Below are 22892 nucleotides of genomic sequence, written 5' to 3'. Positions count from 1 at the left end.
ATCTGGGCGCGTCACCCCCATCTTGGCCGGACCATCTTAAATCCATCGTGGTTGCTCCGCCCGCTGCAGTCAACTTTCCCCTTTCAGGCTCGGAGGAGGGATGGACGGAGGTCACCTCCAAGAAGGGCAGGCGGGCAAGAGAAGATCCCGCGGTCCATCCGCGGGCGCGGCCGGGGCGTCGCTCGGATCGGCAATCAGCATTCGCTGCCATGGCCGGCCGCAGTGCCTTCTTAAGCAGATTCAGAGGCAAATGCTTCCGGTGCCTCAGCAAACTCCACCGACGCAAAGACTGCCGCGACCCCCTCCGCTGCATCATCTACGAACAGCTTGGCCACTTTGGCTAGGAGTGCCCCCAGAACCCGAGGAACGGGCCTCCAGGCAGGTCCGTCTGGGAGAGGCTGCCGCCGGCTGCGCCCCGGGCACCGGTGCGCGAGCACCTTCGTTTCCCATCGCCCCCTCCCCCTCCCCGCGCCCCTCGCCGTCAGTCCGCCCACCCCATCGCCGCTCCATGGATCGTTTCCTTCACTACGACCCCTCGCGCCGCCCGTGCGTCAGCAACAAGGTGGTGGTGGCCTCTTCTGCTCTGGAGCGAGAAGAGCTCGTTCTATGCCTGCACGCTGTCACCCTCACCGCCGCCGATGGGTTCCACTCCACCAACCCCATGGCGGTGGGCAAGGCCATCAAGGCGCAGCTGGGCACCCCCCTTTCCAGCTGCGTGTCACCGCCCACCACCCGGAGGCCTTCCTCGTACATTTTGACCTCCCGACGCACCGCGACGACGTCGTGCGGCGCGGTGTGCTGAGGGTGGACGACACCAAGTTCTTCATCCGCGCCTGGCATGAGGACGACCATGCTGCCATCATGAAGCTGCCCCTTCACGTCCGCATAGTCGTTGAGGATCTCCCGATGCAATTTTGGTCGCTGGAGGGCGCAGAGGAGGCCTTCGGCGACTTCGGCCGCATCGACCGCCTCGACAGCAGGACGCTGGAGCGGGGCCACACCAGAACCTTCGCGTTCTGGCTCTGGGCCTGGGATGTCGCCCACATCCCGACCAGGCGGGCGCTCTGGGTGCTCAAGAGGGGCGCGGGGCAGGTCGACGAGATCCTTGGCTACTCTCCTCCGGACCGTCGCGTGCCCCCGCCGCCGGGTGTGCACCGCTACGACCTGCTGCTGCATGTGGACCGCGTCGAAGACTGGACCCCGCTCTCACCTCTCTCTTCGCACTCGGGCCAGAGCGGGCTCCCCTCCTCCTCCTCTGACGACGACCGCCCCTTCCCCCGCGTCGAGCCTGGATCCTGGACGGGCAGCATCGAAGACGGCCAAGAGCAAGGTCGCCGCCCGGCGGCTGCCTGGCTGACAACTGCGTCATGCCGGGCGGCCCCTAGGGCGGAGCAGCGCGACCACGATGATGATGGAGCCGGTGGGCAGCGGCGCTCGTGGCGCGATGCGTTCCTTGGCAACTCCTGCCATGCCAAGGGCAAAGCCACCGAAGTCATCGAGGCGACTCCAAGACACCGCAGCAGGACGCCAGTGGGGAGCTGGCGCGGCACCCAGGGATGTGGTCGCGCAAAAAGCAAGGCGCCGGCCGAGGCGCCGCCTCTACGCGCTACCCCGCCGCTCCCACTTCGTCCGGTGGCGAAGGCCCCGCGTCTCGATGCCCAGGAGCCTGACCCCATGGCTGCTTTCTTCTCCTTCCCCGGTGGTCGGGCGCTCCCCCCCGCTGTTGGGGAACGTAGTAATTTCAAAATTTTCCTACGCACACGCAAGATCATGGTGATGCATAGCAACGAGAAGGGAGAGTGTGATCTACGTACCCTTGTAGATCGACAACGGAAGCGTTTGGTTGATGTAGTCGTACGTCTCCACGGCCCGACCGATCAAGCACCGAAACTACGGCACCTCCGAGTTCTAGCACACGTTCAGCTCGATGACAATCCCCGGACTCCGATCCAGCAAAGTGTCGGGGAAGAGTTCCGTCAGCACGACGGCGTGGTGACGATCTTGATGTACTACTGTCGCAGGGCTTCGCCTAAGCACCGCTACAATATTATTGAGGACTATGGTGGCAGGGGGCGCCGCACACGGCTAAGAATATGATCACATGGATCAACTTGTGTGTCTATGGGGTGCCCCCTGCCCCCGTATATAAAGGAGTGGAGGAGGGAAGGGCCGGCCCTCTCTATGGCGCGCCTAGGGGAGTCCTACTTGTTGGGTTTCGTAGTAATTTCAAAAATTTTCCTACGCACACGCAAGATCATGTGATGCATAGCAACGAGAGGGGAGAGTGTTGTCTACGTACCCAACGCAGACCGACTGCGGAAGCGCTGACACAACGTAGAGGAAGTAGTCGTACGTCTTCACGATCCAACCGATCAAGCACCGAAACTACGGCACCTCCGAGTTCGAGCACACGTTCAGCTCGATGACGATCCCCGGACTCCGATCCAGCAAAGTGTCGGGGAAGAGTTCCGTCAGCACGACGGCATGGTGACGATCTTGATGTACTACAACAGCAGGGCTTCACCTAAACTCCGCTACAGTATTATCGAGGACTATGGTGGCTGGGGGCACCGCACACGGCTAAGGAATAGATCACGTGGATCAACTTGTTGTGTTTCTGGGGTGCCTCTACCTCAGTATATAAAGGACTAGAGGGGGGGAGGCTGGCTGGCCATAGGAGGCGCGCCAGGAGAGTCCTACTCCCTCTGGGAGTAGGATTCACCCCCCAATCCTAGTTGGAATAGGATTCACGGAGGGGGAAAAGAGAGAGGGGGGGCCGGCCACCTCTCCTAGTCCTAATAGGACTAGGGGAGGGAGGGGGGCGCGCAGCGCATCTTGGGCAGCCCCTTCTCTTTTCCACTAAGGCCCACTATGGCCCATATAGCTCCCGGGGGGTTCCGGTAACCTCCCGGTACTCCGGTAAAATCTCGATTTCACCCGGAACACTTCCGATGTCCAAACATAGGCTTCCAATATATCAATCTTTACGTCTCGACCATTTCGAGACTCCTCTTCATGTCCATGATCACATCCGGGACTCCAAACAACCTTCGGTACATCAAAATGCATAAACTCATAATATAACTGTCATCGTAACCTTAAGCGTGCGGACCCTACGGGTTCGAGAACAATGTAGACATGACCGAGACATGTCTCCGGTCAATAACCAATAGCGGGACCTGGATGCCCATATTGGCTCCTACATATTCTACGAAGATCTTTATCGGTCAGACCGCATAACAACATACGTTGTTCCCTTTGTCATCGGTATGTTACTTGCCCGAGATTCGATCGTCGGTATCCAATACCTAGTTCAATCTCATTACCGGCAAGTATCTTTACTCGTTCCGTAATACATCATCTCACAACTAACATCTTAGTTACAATGCTTGCAAGGCTTATGTGATGTGTATTACCGAGAGGGCCCAGAGATACCTCTCCGACAATCGGAGTGACAAATCCTAATCTCGAAATACGCCAACCCAACATCTACCTTTGGAGACACCTTGTAATGCTCCTTTATAATCACCCAGTTACGTTGTGACGTTTGGTAGCACCCAAAGTGTTCCTCCGGCAAACGGGAGTTGCATAATCTCATAGTCATAGGAACATGTATAAGTCATGAAGAAAGCAATAGCAACACACTAAACGATCGGGTGCTAAGCTAATGGAATGGGTCATGTCAATCAGATCATTCAACTAATGATGTGACCTCGTTAATCAAATAACAACTCATTGTTCATGGTTAGGAAACATAACCATCTTTGATTCAACGAGCTAGTCAAGTAGAGGCATACTAGTGACACTCTGTTTTGGTCTATGTATTCATACATGTATTATGTTTCCGGTTAATACAATTCTAGCATGAATAATAAACATTTATCATGATTATAAGGAAATAAATAATAACTTTATTATTGCCTCTAGGGCATATTTCCTTCAGTCTCCCACTTGCACTAGAGTCAATAATCTAGATTACACCGTAATGATTCTAACACCCATGGAGCCTTGGTGCTGATCATGTTTTGCTCGTGGAAGAGGCTTAGTCAATGGGTCTGCAACATTCAGATCCGTATGTATCTTGCAAATCTCTATGTCTCCCACCTGGACTAGATCCCGGATGGAATTGAAGCGTCTCTTGATGTGCTTGGTTCTCTTGTGAAATCTGGATTCCTTTGCCAAGGCAATTGCACCAGTATTGTCACAAAAGATTTTCATTGGACCCGATGCACTAGGTATGACACCTAGATCGGATATGAACTCCTTCATCCAGACTCCTTCGTTCGCTGCTTCCGAAGCAGCTATGTACTCCGCTTCACATGTAGATCCCGCTACAACGCTTTGTTTAGAACTGCACCAACTGACAGCTCCACCGTTTAATGTAAACACGTATCCGGTCTGCGATTTAGAATCGTCCGGATCAGTGTCAAAGCTTGCATCAACGTAACCTTTTACGTTGAGCTCTTTGTCACCTCCATATACGAGAAACATATCCTTAGTCCTTTTCAGGTATTTCAGGATGTTCTTGACCACTGTCCAGTGATCCACTCCTGGATTACTTTGGTACCTCCCTGCTAAACTTATAGCAAGGCACACATCAGGTCTGGTACACAGCGTTGCATACATGATAGAGCCTATGGCTGAAGCATAGGGAACATCTTTCATTTTCTCTCTATCTTCTGCAGTGGTCGGGCATTGAGTCTGACTCAACTTCACACCTTGTAACACAGGCAAGAACCCTTTCTTTGCTTGATCCATTTTGAACTTCTTCAAAATCTTGTCAAGGTATGTGCTTTGTGAAAGTCCAATTAAGCGTCTTGATCTATCTCTATAGATTTTTATGCCTAATATGTAAGCAGCTTCACCGAGGTCTTTCATTGAAAAACTCTTATTCAAGTATCCCTTTATGCTATCCAGAAATTCTATATCATTTCCAATCAGTAATATGTCATCCACATATAATATCAGAAATGCTACAGAGCTCCCACTCACTTTCTTGTAAATACAGGCTTCTCCGAAAGTCTGTATAAAACCAAATGCTTTGATCACACTATCAAAGCGTTTATTCCAACTCCGAGAGGCTTGCACCAGTCCATAAATGGATCGCTGGAGTTTGCACACTTTGTTAGCTCCCTTTGGATCGACAAAACCTTCCGGTTGCATCATATACAACTCTTCTTCCAGAAATCCATTCAGGAATGCAGTTTTGACATCCATCTGCCAAATTTCATAATCATAAAATGCGGCTATTGCTAACATGATTCGACAGACTTAAGCATCGCTACAGGTGAGAAGGTCTCATCGTAGTCAACCCCTTGAACTTCTCGAAAACCTTTTGCGACAAGTCGAGCTTTGTAGACAGTAACATTACCATCAGCGTCAGTCTTCTTCTTGAAGATCCATTTATTCTCAATTGCTTGCCGATCATCGGGCAAGTCAACCAAAGTCCATACTTTGTTCTCATACATGGATCCCATCTCAGATTTCATGGCTTCAAGCCACTTTGCGGAATCTGGGCTCACCATCGCTTCTTCATAGTTCGTAGGTTCATCATGATCTAGTAGCATGATTTCCAGAACAGGATTACCATACCACTCTGGTGCGGATCTCGCTCTGGTCGATCTACGAGGTTCAGTAGTATCTTGACCTGAAGTTTCATGATCAACATCATTAGCTTCCTCACTAATTGGTATAGATGTCGCAGAAACATTTTTCTGTGATGTACTATTTTCCAATAAGGGAGCAGGTACAGTTACCTCGTCAAGTTCTACTTTTCTCCCACTCACTTCTTTCGAGAGAAACTCCTTCTCTAGAAAGGATCCATTCTTAGCAACGAATGTCTTGCCTTCGGATCTGTGATAGAAGGTGTACCCAACAGTCTCCTTTGGGTATCCTATGAAGACACATTTCTCCGATTTGGGTTCGAGCTTATCAGGTTGAAGCTTTTTCACATAAGCATCGCAGCCCCAAACTTTAAGAAACGACAACTTTGGTTTCTTGCCAAACCATAGTTCATAAGGCATCATCTCAACGGATTTTGATGGTGCCCTATTTAATGTGAATGCGGCCGTCTCTAAAGCATAACCCCAAAACGATAGCGGTAAATCAGTAAGAGACATCATAGATCGCACCATATCTAGTAAAGTACGATTACGATGTTCGGACACACCATTACGCTGTGGTGTTCCGGGTGGTGTGAGTTGCGAAACTATTCCACAATTTTTCAAATGTACACCAAACTCGTAACTCAAATATTCTCTTCCACGATCAGATCGTAGAAACTTTATTTTCTTGTTACGATGATTTTCTACTTCACTCTGAAATTCTTTGAACTTTTCAAATATTTCAGACTTATGTTTCATTAAGTAGATATATCCATATCTGCTTAAGTCATCTGTGAAGGTGAGAAAATAACGATATCCACCACGAGCCTCAATATTCATCGGACCACATACATCGGTATGTATGATTTCCAACAAATCTGTTGCTCTCTCCATAGTACCGGAGAACGGTGTTTTGGTCATCTTGCCCATGAGGCATGGTTCGCAAGTACCAAGTGATTCATAATCAAGTGGTTCCAAAAGTCCATCAGTATGGAGTTTCTTCATGCGCTTTACACCGATATGACCTAAACGACAGTGCCACAAATAAGTTGCACTTTCATTATCAACTCTGCATCTTTTGGTTTCAACATTATGAATATGTGTATCACTACTGTCGAGATTCATCAAAAATAGACCACTCTTCAAAGGTGCATGACCATAAAAGATATTACTCATATAAATAGAACAACCATTGTTCTCTGATTTAAATGAATAACCGTCTCGCATCAAACAAGATCCAGATATAATGTTCATGCTCAACGCTGGCACCAAATAAAAATTATTTAGGTCTAATATTAATCCCGAAGGTAGATGTAGAGGTAGCGTGCCGACCGCGATCACATAGACTTTGGAACCGTTTCCCACGCGCATCGTCACCTCGTCCTTTGCTAGTGTTCGCTTATTCCGTAGTCCCTGTTTCGAGTTGCAAATATTAGCAACAGAACCAGTATCAAATACCCAGGTGCTACTGCGAGCTCTAGTAAGGTACACATCAATAACATGTATATCACATATACCTTTGTTCACCTTGCCATCCTTCTTATCCGCCAAATACTTGGGGCAGTTCCGCTTCTAGTGACCAGTCTGCTTGCAGTAGAAGCACTCAGTTTCAGGCTTAGGTCCAGACTTGGGTTCTTCTCCTGAGCAGCAACTTGCTTGCCGTTCTTCTTGAAGTTCCCCTTCTTCTTCCCTTTGCCCTTTTTCTTGAAACTAGTGGTCTTGTTAACCATCAACACTTGATGCTCCTTCTTGATTTCTACCTCCGCAGCTTTCAGCATTGCGAAGAGCTCGGGAATAGTCTTGTTCATCCCTTGCATATTATAGTTTATCATGAAGCTCTTGTAGCTTGGTGGCAGTGATTGGAGAATTCTGTCAATGACGCAATCATCTGGAAGATTAACTCCCATCTGAATCAGGTGATTATTATACCCAGACATTTTGAGTATATGCTCACTGACAGAACTGTTCTCCTCCATCTTGCAGCTATAGAACTTATTGGAGACTTCATATCTCTCAATCCGGGCATTTGCTTGAAATATTAACTTCAACTCCTGGAACATCTCATATACTCCATGACGTTCAAAACGTCGTTGAAGTCCCGATTCTAAGCCGTAAAGCATGGCACACTGAACTATCGAGTAGTCATCAGCTTTGCTCTGCCAGACGTTCATAACATCTGGTGTTGCTCCAGCAGCAGGCCTGGCACCCAGCGGTGCTTCCAGGACGTAATTCTTCTGAGCAGCAATGAGGATAATCCTCAAATTACGGACCCAGTCCGTGTAATTGCTACCATCATCTTTCAACTTTGCTTTCTCAAGGAACGCATTAAAATTCAACGGAACAACAACACGAGCCATCTATCTACAATCAACATAAACAAGCAAGATACTATCAGGTACTAAGTTCATGATAAGTTTAAGTTCAATTAATCAGATTACTTAAGAACTCCCACTTAGATAGACACCCCTCTAATCCTCTAAGTGATCACGTGATCCAAATCAACCAAACCATAACCGATCATCACGTGAGATGGAGTAGTTTTCAATGGTGAACATCGTTATGTTGATCATATCTACTATATGATTCACGTTCGACCTTTCGGTCTCCGTGTTCCGAGGCCATATCTGCATATGCTAGGCTCGTCAAGTTTAACCTGAGTATTCTGCGTGTGCAAAACTGGCTTGCACCCGTTGTAGATGGACGTAGAGCTTATCACACCCGATCATCACGTGGTGTCTGGGCACGACGAACTTTGGCAACGGTGCATACTCAGGGAGAACACTTCTTGATAATTTAGTGAGAGATCATCTTATAATGCTACCGTCAATCAAAGCAAGATAAGATGCATAAAAGGATAAACATCACATGCAATCAATATAAGTGATATGATATGGCCATCATCTTGTGCTTGTGATCTCCATCTTCGAAGCACCGTCATGATCACCATCGTCACCGGCGCGACACCTTGATCTCCATCGCAGCATTGTTGTCGTCTCGCCAATCTTATGCTTCCACGACTATCACTACCGCTTAGTAATAAAGTAAAGCATTACATCGCGATTTCATTGCATACAATAAAGCGGCAACCATATGGCTCCTGCCAGTTGCCGATAACTCGGTTACAAAACATGATCATCTCATACAATAAAATTCAGCATCATGTCTTGACCATATCACATCACAACATGCCCTGCAAAAACAAGTTAGACGTCCTCTACTTTGTTGTTGCAAGTTTTACGTGGCTGCTACGGGCTTAAGTAAGAACCAATCTCACCTACGCATCAAAAACCACAATGATAGTTTGTCAAATAGACTCCGTTTTAACCTTCGCAAGGACCGGGCGTAGCCACACTCAGTTCAGCTAAAGTTGGAGAGACAGTCGCCCGCAAGCCACCTGTGTGCAAAGCACGTCGGGGGAACCGGTCTCGCGTAAGCGTACGCGTAATGTTGGTCCGGGTCGTCTCGTCCAACAATACCGCCGAACCAAAGTATGACATCATGGTAGGCAGTATGACTTATATCGCCCACAACTCACTTGTGTTCTACTCGTGCATATAACATCAACATAAATAACCTAGGCTCGGATGCCACTGTTGGGTTTCCTAGTAATTTCAAAAATTTTCATACGCACACGCAAGATCATGTGATGCATAGCAACGAGAGGGGAGAGTGTTGTCTACGTACCCAACGCAGACCGACTGCGGAAGCGCTGAACAACGTAGAGGAAGTAGTCGTACGTCTTCATGATCCAACCGATCAAGCACCGAAACTACGGCACCTCCGAGTTCGAGCACACGTTCAGCTCGATGACGGTCCCCAGACTCCGATCCAGCAAAGTGTCGGGGAAGAGTTCCGTCAGCACGACGGCGTGGTGACGATCTTGATGTACTACAGCAGCAGGGCTTCGCCTAAACTCCGCTACAGTATTATCGAGGACTATGGTGGCTGGGGGCACCGCACACGGCTAAGGAATAGATCACGTGGATCAACTTGTTGTGTTTCAGGGGTGCCTCTGCCTCAGTATATAAAGGACTTGAGGGGGGAGGCTGGCCGGCCATAGGAGGCGCGCCAGGAGAGTCCTACTCCCTCTGAGAGTAGGATTCCCCCCCAATCCTAGTTGGAATAGGATTCGCGGAGGGGGAAAAGAGAGAGGGGGGGCCGGCCACCTCTCCTAGTCCTAATAGGACTAGGGGAGGGAGGGGGGTGCGCAGCCCATCTTGGGCAGCCCCTTCTCTTTTCCACTAAGGCCCACTATGGCCCATATAGCTCCCGGGGGGTTCCGGTAACCTCCCGGTACTCCGGTAAAATCCCGATTTCACCCGGAACACTTCCGATGTCCAAACATAGGCTTCCAATATATCAATCTTTACGTCTCGACCATTTCGAGACTCCTCGTCATGTCTGTGATCACATCCGGGACTCCGAACAACCTTCGGTACATCAAAATGCATAAACTCATAATATAACTGTCATCGTAACCTTAAGCGTGCGGACCCTACGGGTTCGAGAACAATGTAGACATGACCGAGACATGTCTCCGGTCAATAACCAATAGCGGGACCTGGATGCCCATATTGGCTCCTACATATTCTACGAAGATCTTTATCGGTCAGACTGCATAACAACATACGTTGTTCCCTTTGTCATCGGTATGTTACTTGCCCGAGATTCGATCGTCGGTATCCAATACCTAGTTCAATCTCGTTACCGGCAAGTCTCTTTACTCGTTCCGTAATACATCATCTCACAACTAACATCTTAGTTACAATGCTTGCAAGGCTTATGTGATGTGTATTACCGAGAGGGCCCAGAGATACCTCTCCAACAATCGGAGTGACAAATCCTAATCTCGAAATACGCCAACCCAACATCTACCTTTGGAGACACCTGTAGTGCTCCTTTATAATCACCCAGTTACGTTGTGACGTTTGGTAGCACCCAAAGTGTTCCTCCGGCAAACGGGAGTTGCATAATCTCATAGTTATAGGAACATGTATAAGTCATGAAGAAAGCAATAGCAACACACTAAACGATCGGGTGCTAAGCTAATGGAATGGGTCATGTCAATCAGATCATTCAACTAATGATGTGACCTCGTTAATCAAATAACAACTCATTGTTCATGGTTAGGAAACATAACCATCTTTGATTAACGAGCTAGTCAAGTAGAGGCATACTAGTGACACTTTGTTTGTCTATGTATTCACGCATGTATTATGTTTCCGGTTAATACAATTCTAGCATGAATAATAAACATTTATCATGATTATAAGGAAATAAATAATAACTTTATTATTGCCTCTAGGGCATATTTCCTTCACTACTCCCACCGGGAGTAGGATTCCCCTTCCCTAGTCCAACTAGGAGTCCTTCCGTGTAGTAGGAGTAGGAAACAAGGAAGGGGCGCAGCCCCTCCCCCTAGTCCAATTCAGACTAGGCCTTGGGGGGCGCGCGGCCTGCCCTAGGCAGCCCCTCTCTCTTTCCCGTATGGCCCAATAAGGCCCAATACTTCTCCCGGCGAATTCCCGTAACTCTCCGGTACTCCGAAAAATACTCGAATCACTCGGAACCTTTCCGATGTCCGAATATAGTCGTCCAATATATCGATTTTTACGTCTCGACCATTTCGAGACTCTTCGTCATGTCCCCGATCTCATCCGGGACTCCGAACTCCTTCGGTACATCAAAACTCATAAACTCATAATATAACTGTCATCGAAACCTTAAGCGTGCGGACCCTACGGGTTCGAGAACAATGTAGACATGACCGAGACACGTCTCCGGTCAATAACCAATAGCGGGACCTGGATGCCCATATTGGCTCCTACATATTCTACGAAGATCTTTATCGGTCAGACCGCATAACAACATACGTTGTTCCCTTTGTCATCGGTATGTTACTTGCCCGAGATTCGATCGTCGGTATCTCAATACCTAGTTCAATCTCGTTACCGGCAAGTCTCTTTACTCGTTCCGTAATACATCATCTCACAAATAACTCATTAGTTGCAATGCTTGCAAGGCTTATGTGATGTGCATTACCGAGAGGGCCCAGAGATACCTCTCCAACAATCGGAGTGACAAATCCTAATCTCGAAATACGCCAACCCAACATGTACCTTTGGAGACACCTATAGAGCACCTTTATAATCACCAGTTACGTTGTGACGTTTGGTAGCACACAAAGTGTTCCTCCGGTAAACGGGAGTTGCATAATCTCATAGTCATAGGAACATGTATAAGTCAAGAAGAAAGCAATAGCAACATACTAAACGATCGGGTGCTAAGCTAATGGAATGGGTCATGTCAATCAGATCATTCACCTAATGATGTGATCCCGTTAATCAAATAACAACTCTTTGTCCATGGTTAGGAAACATAACCATCTTTGATTAACGAGCTAGTCAAGTAGAGGCATACTAGTGACACTCTGTTTGTCTATGTATTCACACATGTATTATGTTTCCGGTTAATACAATTCTAGCATGAATAATAAACATTTATCATGATAGAAGGAAATAAATAATAACTTTATTATTGCCTCTAGGGCATATTTCCTTCACCCACCGCGCACGGATGTCATGCAGCTCGAGATTGAAAACACCATGATCGACGCCCTCAACTCCCCGCTGGCCTTTGAAGACGGTGGGAGCTCGCCGCTGCATGCCAGGACGCGCTCTGGTGCCATAGAAGATTTCCATGAAGATGATGATATCCTCCCATGCATCGCTGACCTGTCGGCCCCGCTCTCCAGCCCCTACATCAGCTCGCCTGCTCCGGCCATGGTGGGGTTTCACGTCGACGCGATCACGCAGAAGGTGGACTGCCTGCAGCTCGGCGGAGGGTCGGCCCCCTACATCCAGGAGGCAGGGGAGGGTAACAGCAGCGTGGGGCTGCCACACCTCTTCGCTCCGGTGCAATAGGCAGTCCTACCCAGCCCTCCGGTGCGGCCGCGCTCCTCTGCTCCTCCCAAGGTGCGGGCCACCTCCGCTCCGTCTTGCCGTAGTGCTAGACAGGCAGCGGCGGGCTGTTCGGTGCCAGTTGCTCAAAGGGCGGCCATGCACCTCATCCAGGAGCTCGGTGGGCTCGGGCCAAAAGACAAGATGATGCCCAAGGCAGCCGCCGATCTTCTCAAGCTTTTCCAGGAGCCGCTGACTACTAAGGATATTGCTGCAATTGCCAAACTGTTGGGGAACATAGTAATTTCAAAAAATTTCCTATGCACACGCAAGATCATGGTGATGCATAGCAACGAGAGGGGAGAGTGTTGTGTACGTACCCTCGTAGACCGTTCGCAGAAGCGTTATATCAACGCGGTTGATGTAGTCGTACGTCTTCACGTCCGACCGATCCAAGTACCGAAAGCACGACACCTCCGAGTTCTGCACACGTTCGGCTCGATGACGTCCTCGCCTTCTCGATCCAGCAAGAGGGGCGAAGTAGTAGATGAGTTCCGGCAACACGACGACGTGGTGACGGTGTTGGTGAAGAACAATCTCCGCAGGGCTTCGCCTAAGCACTACGAAAACTATGACAGAGGATAAACTAGAGGGAACGGGGTTGCCGGCACACGGCTTGGTGTTTCTTGATGTGTCTTTGGTGCTAGCCCTACCCCTCTATTTATATGTTGAGCCCTGGGGTCAAAACTTGGAGTAAAAGCCTCCTCAAAGTCGGTTTCACCCGAAAGGCAAGAGTCCTTCTCGGACTCCAGGGCTAGACGCCAGGGTTCCCGGCATCTACCCCCTAGACGCCAGAGTTCCTGGCGTCTAGCCTCTGGTCTCCGCAAAACTTCCTTTTGCACTTTCCAAAAGCCTCGTGGGCTTTCCCCTTTGGCCCAGATAAAGTGTTCTCGTGCCCAAACATTTCAGGAAACATCTAGAACCCCTTCCGGTGACCAAACACTATTATCCCATATATCAAACTTTATCTCCGGACCATTTCGGAGTTCCTCGTCATGTCCTTGATCTCATCCCGGACTCCGAACAACATTCGGTCATCAACATACATAACTCATATAGTACTATATCGTTAACGAACGTTAAGCGTGCGGACCCTACGGGTTCGAGAACTATGTAGACATGACCGAGACACCTCTCTGGTCAATAACCAATAGCGGGACCTGGATGCCCATATTGGCTCCTACATATTCTACGAAGATCTTTATTGGTCAGACCGCATAATAACATACGTTGTTCCCTTTGTCATCGGTATGTTACTTGCCCGAGATTCGATCATCGGTATCTCAATACCTAGTTCAATCTCGTTACCGGCAAGTCTCTTTACTCGTTCCGTAATACATCATCCCGCAACTAACTCATTAGTTGCAATGCTTATAGTGATGTGCATTACTGAGTGGGCCCAGAGATACCTCTTCGACAATCGGAGTGACAAATCCTAATCTCGAAATACGCCAACCCAACAAGTACCTTTGGAGACACCTGTAGAGCACCTTTATAATCACCCAGTTATGTTGTGACGTTTGGTGGCACACAAAGTGTTCCTCTGGTAAACGGGAGTTGCATAATCTCATAGTCATAGGAACATGTATAAGTCATGAAGAAAGCAATAGCAACAAACTAAACGATCAAGTGCTAAGCTAATGGAAAGGGTCAAGTCAATCACATCATTCTCCTAATTATGTGACCCCGTTAATCAAATGACAGCTCATGTCTATGGTTAGGAAACATAACCATCTTTGATCAACGAGCTAGTCAAGTAGAGGCATACTAGTGACACTCTGTTTGTCTATGTATTCACACATGTATTATGTTTCCGGTTGAGGGAGTCCTGGATTAGGGGGTGTCCAGATAGCCGGACTATACCTTCGGCCGGACTCCTGGACTATGAAGATACAAGATTGAAGACTTCGTCCCGTGTCCGGAAGGGACTTTCCTTGGCGTGGAAGGAAAGCTTGGCGATACGGATATGTAGATCTCCTACCATTGTAACCGACTCTGTGTAACCCTAGACCTCTCCGGTGTCTATATAAACCGAAGGGTTTTAGTCCGTAGGACGAAGAACAATCATACCATAGGCTAGCTTCTAGGGTTTAGCCTCTCTGATCTCGTGGTAGATCTACTCTTGTACTACCCATATCATCAATATTAATCAAGCAGGACGTAGGGTTTTACCTCCATCAAGAGGGCCCGAACCTGGGTAAAACATCGTGTCCCCTGCCTCCTGTTACCATCCGCCTAGACGCACAGTTCGGGACCCCCTACCCGAGATCCGCCGGTTTTGACACCGACATTGGTGCTTTCATTGAGAGTTCCTCTGTGTCGTCACTTTTAGGCCCGATGGCTTCTCCGATCATCAACAGCGATGCGATCCAGGGTGAGACCTTTCTCCCCGGACGGATCTTCGTATTCGGCGGCTTTGCACTACGGGCCAATTCGCTTGGCCATCTGGAGCAGATCGAAAGCTACGCCCCTGGCCATCAGGTCAGATTTGGAAGTTTGAGCTACACGACCGACCCCCGCGGAGACTTGATCTTCGACGGATTCGAGCCGCAGCCGAGCGCGCCGCACTGTCACGATGGGCATGATCTAGCTCTGCCGCCGAACAGTGCCCTGGAGGCCGCACCCGCATTAGCTCCGACCCTTAATTCGGAGCCAACTGCGCCAATCGAGGATGGGTGGTTGGACACCGCCTCAGGGGCTGCAATCTCTACAGCGATCGAGCCGAACACCAGCCCTATTCTCTACGAAGTTCGTGACTCCAAGGAGTCGGACTCCTTTCCAGACTCCGAGCCCTCCGCGCCCCTACCGATCGAACCCGATTGGGCGCCGATCATGGAGTTCACCGCCGCGAACATCTTTCAGCACTCGCCCTTCGACAATATTCTGAATTCAATAAAGTCTCTATCTTTATCAGGAGGGCCCTGGCCGGACTATGGTTAGCAAGGTTGGGATGCGGATGATGAAGAAATTCAAAGCCCACCCACCACCCACTTCGTAGCCACTGTCGATAATTTAAATGACGTGCTCGACTTCGACTCCGAAGATATCGACGGTATGGACGGCGATGTAGGAGATGAACATGAACCAACGCCTATAAGGCACTGGACAACCACCTCATCTCATGATGTATACATGATGGACACACCCAAAGGAAGCGACGACAAGGAATACAGGGATGCAACGAGGGATCATTCACTCGAAAAGCAATCAAAGCGGTGACATAAGCGCCGCTCCAAGCCCCGCCTCGACAGAGACAGCAGCCATACAGACCCAGCCATAGAGCAGGACGAGCCGGCGGACGACAAACATGCCTTCGAGCAACCGTCCGAATAGGGCAACTTGGATAAACAAACCGAACATCCCGTCCCCGGCGAAAACAACAATCCGGACGACCTTACGCCGGATAGGCTCATGGAGTGGAAGAACCTCCACAAAAGGCTCGTCGCCAGTGCGCGTAGCCTGAAAAAGCAGAAGCAGAAGCTCAAAACTGCGGAAGATGCACTCAGAATCAGATGGAGCAAAGTACGTAACACCACAGACAAATATAGTGGCAGTCACCGCACAAAAAGCTATCCAAAGTGAGAGCTACTACCTGAATTTGACGAGGAGGCCTTAGAGCCCCCGCAGTCAAAAAATAGGAAAGCCACCCGGTCAGATAGACGACCGCATGGCCAGCATGGAGAGGCAAGCGGCGCCGCACACAATCCGGCACGCGATCCACCAAAGGATCCGCATCAAAAAGATGGCCCAGCCAGATCTATCTACGGGCTAAGAAAGCAAGCTCTAGTAAGCAATGCAACACAACAAATATCCGAACATCACGGCACACCCAAATACAGGGGTGCCGCACACTCCCTATGTTTCACCGATGAGGTGCTGGACCATGAATTTCCAGCGGGATTCAAGCCCGTAAACATAGAGGCGTACGACGGAACAACAGACCCTGGGGTCTGGATCGAGGATTATATCCTCCACATACACATGGCCAGAGGAGATGACCTCCACGCCATAAAATACTTACCCCTCAAGCTTAAAGGGCCAGCCCGGCATTGGCTCAAAAGCCTTCCCGAAAACACCATTGGAAGTTGGGAAGAGCTTGAGGATGCTTTGCGGGAAATTTTCAAGGGACCTATGCCCGCCCTCCGGATGTAGACGATCTCAGTCACATAACTCAACAGCCCGGAGAGTCAGCCCGGAAATTCTGGAACATATTTCTTACTAAAAAGAATCAGATAGTCGACTGTCCGGACGCCGAAGCCCTAGCAGCTTTTAAGCATAACGTTCGAGACGAATGGCTCGCCAGACACCTCGGCCAAGAAAAGCCAAGAACAATGGCCGCATTAACAAACCTCATGACCCGCTTTTGCGCAGGAGAGGACAGATGGTTGGCAAGATGTAGCACCAACGACCCAAGTACATCCGAAGTTAGAGATGGAAACGGAAAACCCCGACGCAACAAGGACCAGCGCCGGAATAAGGGAAACAACCCAAAGAGCACGGCGGTCAACGCTGGATTCAAAAGCTCACGGCAGAATCAGAGAAAGCCGCCCCTCAAGGATAACAGGGACGAGCTATCCAACTTAAACAAAATCTTGGACAAGATATGTCAAATACACAGTACTCCCAGGAAGCCTGCGAATCATACCCACATAGATTGTTGGGTTTTCAAGCAATCCGGCAAACTCAACGCCGGACACAAGGGGCTCGACACACCAAGTGAGGACGACGACGAACCCCACAAGCAGAGCACCAGGAAACAAAAGGATTTCCCACAAGAAGTCAAAACAGTAAACTTACTTCACGTGACGAACAGAATGGCGCCAACAGAGATACGCGCCATACGGCCTATCTCAAAGGAGTCTCGCCAATGGTTGTTAAAACCGATCACCTTCGACCATTAGGATTACTCTAGAAGTATCCGGAACGTAGGCTGGACTGCCTTGGTATTAGATCCAATAATCGACGAACTCCACTTTACAAATGTCCTGATGGACGGCGGCAGTGGTCTAAACCTGTTATACCAGGACACAATCCGCAACATGGGGATAGACCCAACAAAGATTCGCCATAGCAAAACCTCCTTTCAAGGGGTAACGCCAGGCCCGGATGCCCGTTGTATGGGTTCTCTCCGGCTAGAAGTTATGTTCGGCTCCCCCGATAACTTCCGTCGCGAACAGCTAACTTTCCACATCGCCCCATTCTCAAGTAGCTATCAAGCACTGCTGGGGCACGAATCTTTCGCCCGCTTTAACGCAATACCGCATTATGCATCTCTTACGCTTAAGATGCCCGGTCCACGAGGCATCATCTCATTAAAGGGAAAACATTGAGTGTTCCTCCCACGCGGAAGACAGTGCGGCTGCCTTGACATCCCCACAATAAAGCGGCTTCACCAGCCACAACACCTAAACAGGTCGTCAAGACCACGGACACGGCTAGACGAGTCCGGCATAAACATACAATCGATAAAGGCTTAATAGCCGTATACCCCTGTACTAGGGGCTCCGCGCATATAAAACAAGAGACAATAAAGCTCAATTTTACCTATTTCGATTTATACTTTGTTTATTTAGTGTAACTCATGTTCGGCACGATCTTTCTTTAACTAAGTTCCTCTCTTTTACAGATGAACACCGTGCTACGCCCGTCCAGGATACGGCACAACAGACACACAGGCGCAGACGTGCAGCAGGGACCCGTTCCAAGGATTCTTTTCAGATTAAGACCCTGCGTAAACCTTTTTTACTGTCTCTTGTTGATACATATCCCCTGGTTTCTTGGTATAACCAAGGAGGACGCTGGCATTTTGGCATGTGGCCACGTCAGAGTTTTGCGCGTACCTGGACACTAAGGGCTTATTACTAAGGGCGTTATCCCGCCCGCCCTCATAAAGACCGAATACCTTAGGGAGTGTTCGGCATCGCGAGTTTGGCCTTATATGCATCAGCTTCGAATCATGTCTTTGGTCAAATGTTGGGTTTGCTCGGCTCCTGTGTTTTGCTACCTTACATTCCGCTCTATCGGCTAAGGCGACACCAGGAGAACTACTGCGATTCTGCCCCGGTTTGGCCAGGCGAGCACCTCAGTAGAGAAAGCCGAAAACTGACTGTCATGATATAGCGTGAGACTGGTCAACCACTTGATGACTTACCGGAATCTTTAGGATTCCTCCGCATTAACGAAGGGCCGCTTCCCGGCCAGGCACATACGCGCCCCGAGTTCGGGCGAGCGCAGGCGCCACCGGGAGCTATATAAGTAGCCTCACTGTCAAACTCCTATGGCTAAGTGAAAGTGATAAAGCATCATAGTCCGATTGCGTAGTTCGCTGCGCTATCACCTCCTTTGTAGGACCAAGACGTTGGATCAAGTGTGAAAATGCGCCTTCTGCGAACACCCCCGCATTATGTGCGTGGGGGCTGAAGCCGACGACTGCCATCTTTCAGATTATATATACATATATGTTAAACGGCCGCACAGGAGGTATTACAATACTTGCAGGCACAAGTATAAAAAGCTTCTGCAATTCATCAAAATATTGTTTTACAATAATATATGCTATTCGAATATAGTATCCTTCGAGCACTGCGTCTCTATTAAACGAGCGCCTTGCAGAACTTCCTGAAAATAGTGCTCGGCAGGTACTCGGCTTCCATCCGAGCCTGGGGATGCAACAGCGATGGCCTCCATTTCCGCCCAGTATGTCTTGATACCGGCAAGAGCCATCCGCGCACCCTCTATGCACGCTGACCTCTTCATCGCATTGATATGCGGCGCCGCACCAAGGAACTGCCGCACCAAGTTGAAATAACTTTTCGGCTCCGGCCTCTCTGGCCACAGATGACTCATGGCATACTTCATGGCGAGTCCGGACAACCTATTTAGCTCGGCCCATTCGGCCAAACGATTGGCTAATGACAGCGGACGCTCCGGATTGTGGAACTGTGACCAAAAGAGCTTTTCCACTTCGCGATCTTCTTGATCTCGGAAGTGTTCGGCCGCATCTGTGACACTCGCTGCCAAATCCAGATAGGTGTCCGCCGTACTCCACATCGGGTCTAACGGAGCATGTTTAGGATCACAGAACTTCCTCCGCAGCATAAAGGGCTTTCCAGCCGCGATCTCTCCGGCCTGACGCAACTCCTCCTTCATAGCTCTCATCGCAGAGCGAGCATCCTTGGCATCGGCAACGGCCTTCTCCAGGTCTGTCTGTTTCGCTCGATCTTCTTTTTCAAGAAGCTTGCAATGGTCAGCAGCGTTCTTCAGCTTCACGGCCATCTCGGCCACTTCCTTCTTGCTTCGGCAGTGAGCAGCCTGTTCGGCTTTCAGCTCTTCAATTGCCTTTAAGGCAGCCGCATCACTTTTCCTGGCTTGCTCCTTGGCTCGGGCAAGTTCCCCCCGAAGATTCTCCATGGCAGTAGCACCATCTGCATCAAGCGCACACATTGTAAGATACTGGCATAAAGCTCCTCTTACCAAGTGCCACCGGAGGAATTACATACCTTGTGCCTCGTCAAGCCGCTTGTTGACAAGCGCGATGTCGGCATCTGCCACGTCAAGTTGCCGCTTTAGCTCGGCAACTTCATCAGTCCGGCTGGCCACCGGACACTTCGCCACCTACGTATGAAGGCGGCAAATTAGACCTGGGATTATGATCCTCTGCGCGCCGTCACTTTTGACAACGCACAAAGTCTCAGGGGCTACTATCTACACAGGGCGCATCTTATTTATGCGCAATTGTCCAAAAAGGGTACATTATTTCGCGTACCTCAAAACCTGTCAGTAAACTCCTGACGGCCTCGTGCAATCCGCTCTCCGCGGATGAAATCCTCTCAATCACCGTACCCATCAATGCACGGTGCTCCTCTAAGATAGATGCTCGCCCTAGCAGATCCTTCAGCTTCTCCTATCGCGCACCAGACGGTGCCGGACTCGTCCGATGGCCCTTTCCGAAGGCCGGACGCGGAGGGCTTTGGGGGGCCATATGACTACCTTCCGGCCCTGCTGGATTCGGAGAAACCCTCCGCGACGATACCTCAGGGTCGCCCGCCTCGCATGGCGGTACGGCAGGGGGAGGCGTTCCGCTCTCCATCATCTCCGGAAGAAGATCCCTCGAAGACGAGCTCTGCTGAGAAGGGCTAAGGTCCGAGCTACAAGGTAAATTTTCGATTACTTTTCTTAGATATAAAGCAAGGATTTCTCTCATTTCTTAAAAAGAGAAATTCCTCTCTACTTACGGCTCGGTGGAGGGCTGATCCCCTTGAAGGCATAATTCGGCCGAAGTATCCCCCAACACAGGACCCTCCGGCGAAGATTTCTTCCCCCGCTTTGAGGCCATGGTCTCCGGGTCTTCGGAGGCGGTCCTCTTCTTCCCCTGAGGAGAGGAATTTTCGATTCCTTCCTTCCAAACAGCCTCCTTCGAGGAGGCCGTAGCTTCCCTGTCCCCTCCCTCGCTTTCCTTTGAAGGCACAACCTCCAACATCCTGACTAGCACGGGACCCGGCGTGGTCTCGGGGAGGGGGGCCGGACACCTGATTTGCTTTGCTTTTGCTATCCACTCCTGTTTAAAGGACAACTCTTTTAGGGGCAATTTTATGATGAATATACGGATAGCGAGTCCGGGCACAAGGCTACTTACTTGAGTATCCGGATGATTGCAGCTCAGACCTGCGTCCTCCGTAGAATCCGAACACACTACTTGTGGTCCGAAGAACAATTTGTACATCTCCACGGGCGTCATGCCAAGAAAATGTTGGAGAACTTGTGGTCCCTCCGGGTTGAACTCCCACAGGCGAAGGGGGCGACGTTTGCAGGGCAGAACTCGGCGAATTAACATAACCTGCGTCACCACGACCAGACTGATGTCTCTTTCTAGGAGATCTCGGATGCGGCCCTGCAACAGGGGCACGTCCTTTGCCAACCCCCAGTCCAGCCCCTTATTGACCCATGACGCCAGTCGTGGCGGGGGACCCGAGCGGAAAGCAGGCAGTGCCACCCACTTGGTGCTCCTGGGAGCTGTGATATAAAACACTCTCGTTGCCATAAGCTGGACTCCCCTTTAAAATAGCCCTCGGGCCATGGAGCACCAGCATTCTTGCTTATAAAAGCACCTCCGCACTCCGCGTGCCGTCCCTCGATCATGTTCGGCTCTACTTTGAAGGTCTAGAGCCATAGTCTGAAGTGAGGAGTAATACGGAGGAAGGCTTCACACACGACGATGAATGAGGAAATATGGAGGATGGACTCCGGAGCTAAGTCGTGAAATTCCAGCCCATAATAAAACATGAGCCCCCTCACGAAGGGATCCGTCGGGAAGCCTAGCCCCCGAAGGAAGTGAGACATGAACACCACACTCTCACCAGGCTTGGGAGTGGGAATGACCTGCCCTTGAGCAGGCAACCTATGCGAGATTTTGCCGGTCAAGAACTTGGCCTCTCTCAACTTCAGCATGTCCCCCTTCGTGACAGAGGAGGGCATCCATCAGCCTCGAAGATCGGAACCGGACATTGTCGAAGGTCCGAAGCGCCTGAAATCTGGAGCCTTGGGTGTTGGAACTCGAGGCGAAGGGCAAACTCGTTTGAGATTGAAAGAAAGGAGTAGGGCCTTGGTCTCTTTATAAGAGGCTGAATACCAAGGGCCCTCCCCGTGACCGTTTGGGACTCGCCTTTGATCGAGAAAACATACCAACGGGTACGGTTGGGTTACCCACGCCCGTATTGATGAGAATCCCGGAATAAGGGGACACGATCTCTGCTTTGACAAGGCGTGCCAAGGAAACCGCCTCGCTAAATGCGCTGAGGTGGAACAGTAAAACGATTCGGATAAAGACTTGGCCGTGGTGTGATGTCATGCTACGGAATACGTCAGTAGATTAGATTTGTGTAAATATTATTCTTTCTATGGCAATATGTGGAAACTTATTTTGCAGAGCCGGACACTACCTTTGTGTTCAAAATCTTCTATGAAGTACTTGGAGGAGGAACCCGCCTTGCAACGCCAAAGACAATCTGCGTGCCGGACTCGTCGTCATTGAAGCCTGGTTCAGAGGCTACTGAGGGAGTCCTGGATTAGGGGGTGTCCGGATAGCCGGACTATACCTTCTGCCGGACTCCTGGACTATGAAGATACAAGATTGAAGACTTCGTCCCGTGTCCGGAAGGGACTTTCCTTGGCGTGGAAGGCAAGCTTGGCGATACGGATATGTAGATCTCCTACCATTGTAACCGACTCTGTGTAACCCTAGCCCTCTCCAGTGTCTATATAAACCGGAGGGTTTTAGTCCATAGGACGAAGAACAATCATACCATAGGCTAGCTTCTAGGGTTTAGCCTCT

General features: G+C 49.8%; 1 protein-coding gene across 1 annotated transcript; it reads left to right on the top strand.

Moving 5' to 3' along the window:
• The first annotated feature begins 906 nt into the window (after nt 1–906).
• LOC125518959 lies at nt 907–12526 on the top strand. Its single transcript, XM_048683840.1, has 2 exons — nt 907–1718; nt 12166–12526. Exons 1-2 carry the CDS (start codon nt 907–909, stop codon nt 12524–12526), a joined length of 1173 nt encoding a protein of 390 aa, XP_048539797.1.
• Nucleotides 12527–22892: the final 10366 nt, after the last annotated feature.

Source organism: Triticum urartu, chromosome 7 (genome assembly GCF_003073215.2).
Source record: "Triticum urartu cultivar G1812 chromosome 7, Tu2.1, whole genome shotgun sequence".
In the NCBI taxonomy this organism is placed as follows: domain Eukaryota; kingdom Viridiplantae; phylum Streptophyta; class Magnoliopsida; order Poales; family Poaceae; genus Triticum; species Triticum urartu.
The sequence above is the reverse complement of the archived record's forward strand: the minus strand, read 5'-3'. Positions and strand labels throughout refer to the sequence as shown.

Coding starts and splice junctions, on each gene's coding strand:
- LOC125518959 (XM_048683840.1), top strand. CDS start 907: ATGCAATTTTGGTCGCTGGAGGGCGCAGAGGAGGCCTTCGGCGACTTC. Junction 1,719..12,165: donor GGTGGTCGGGCGCTCCCCCC/CGCTGTTGGGGA, acceptor ATATTTCCTTCA/CCCACCGCGCACGGATGTCA.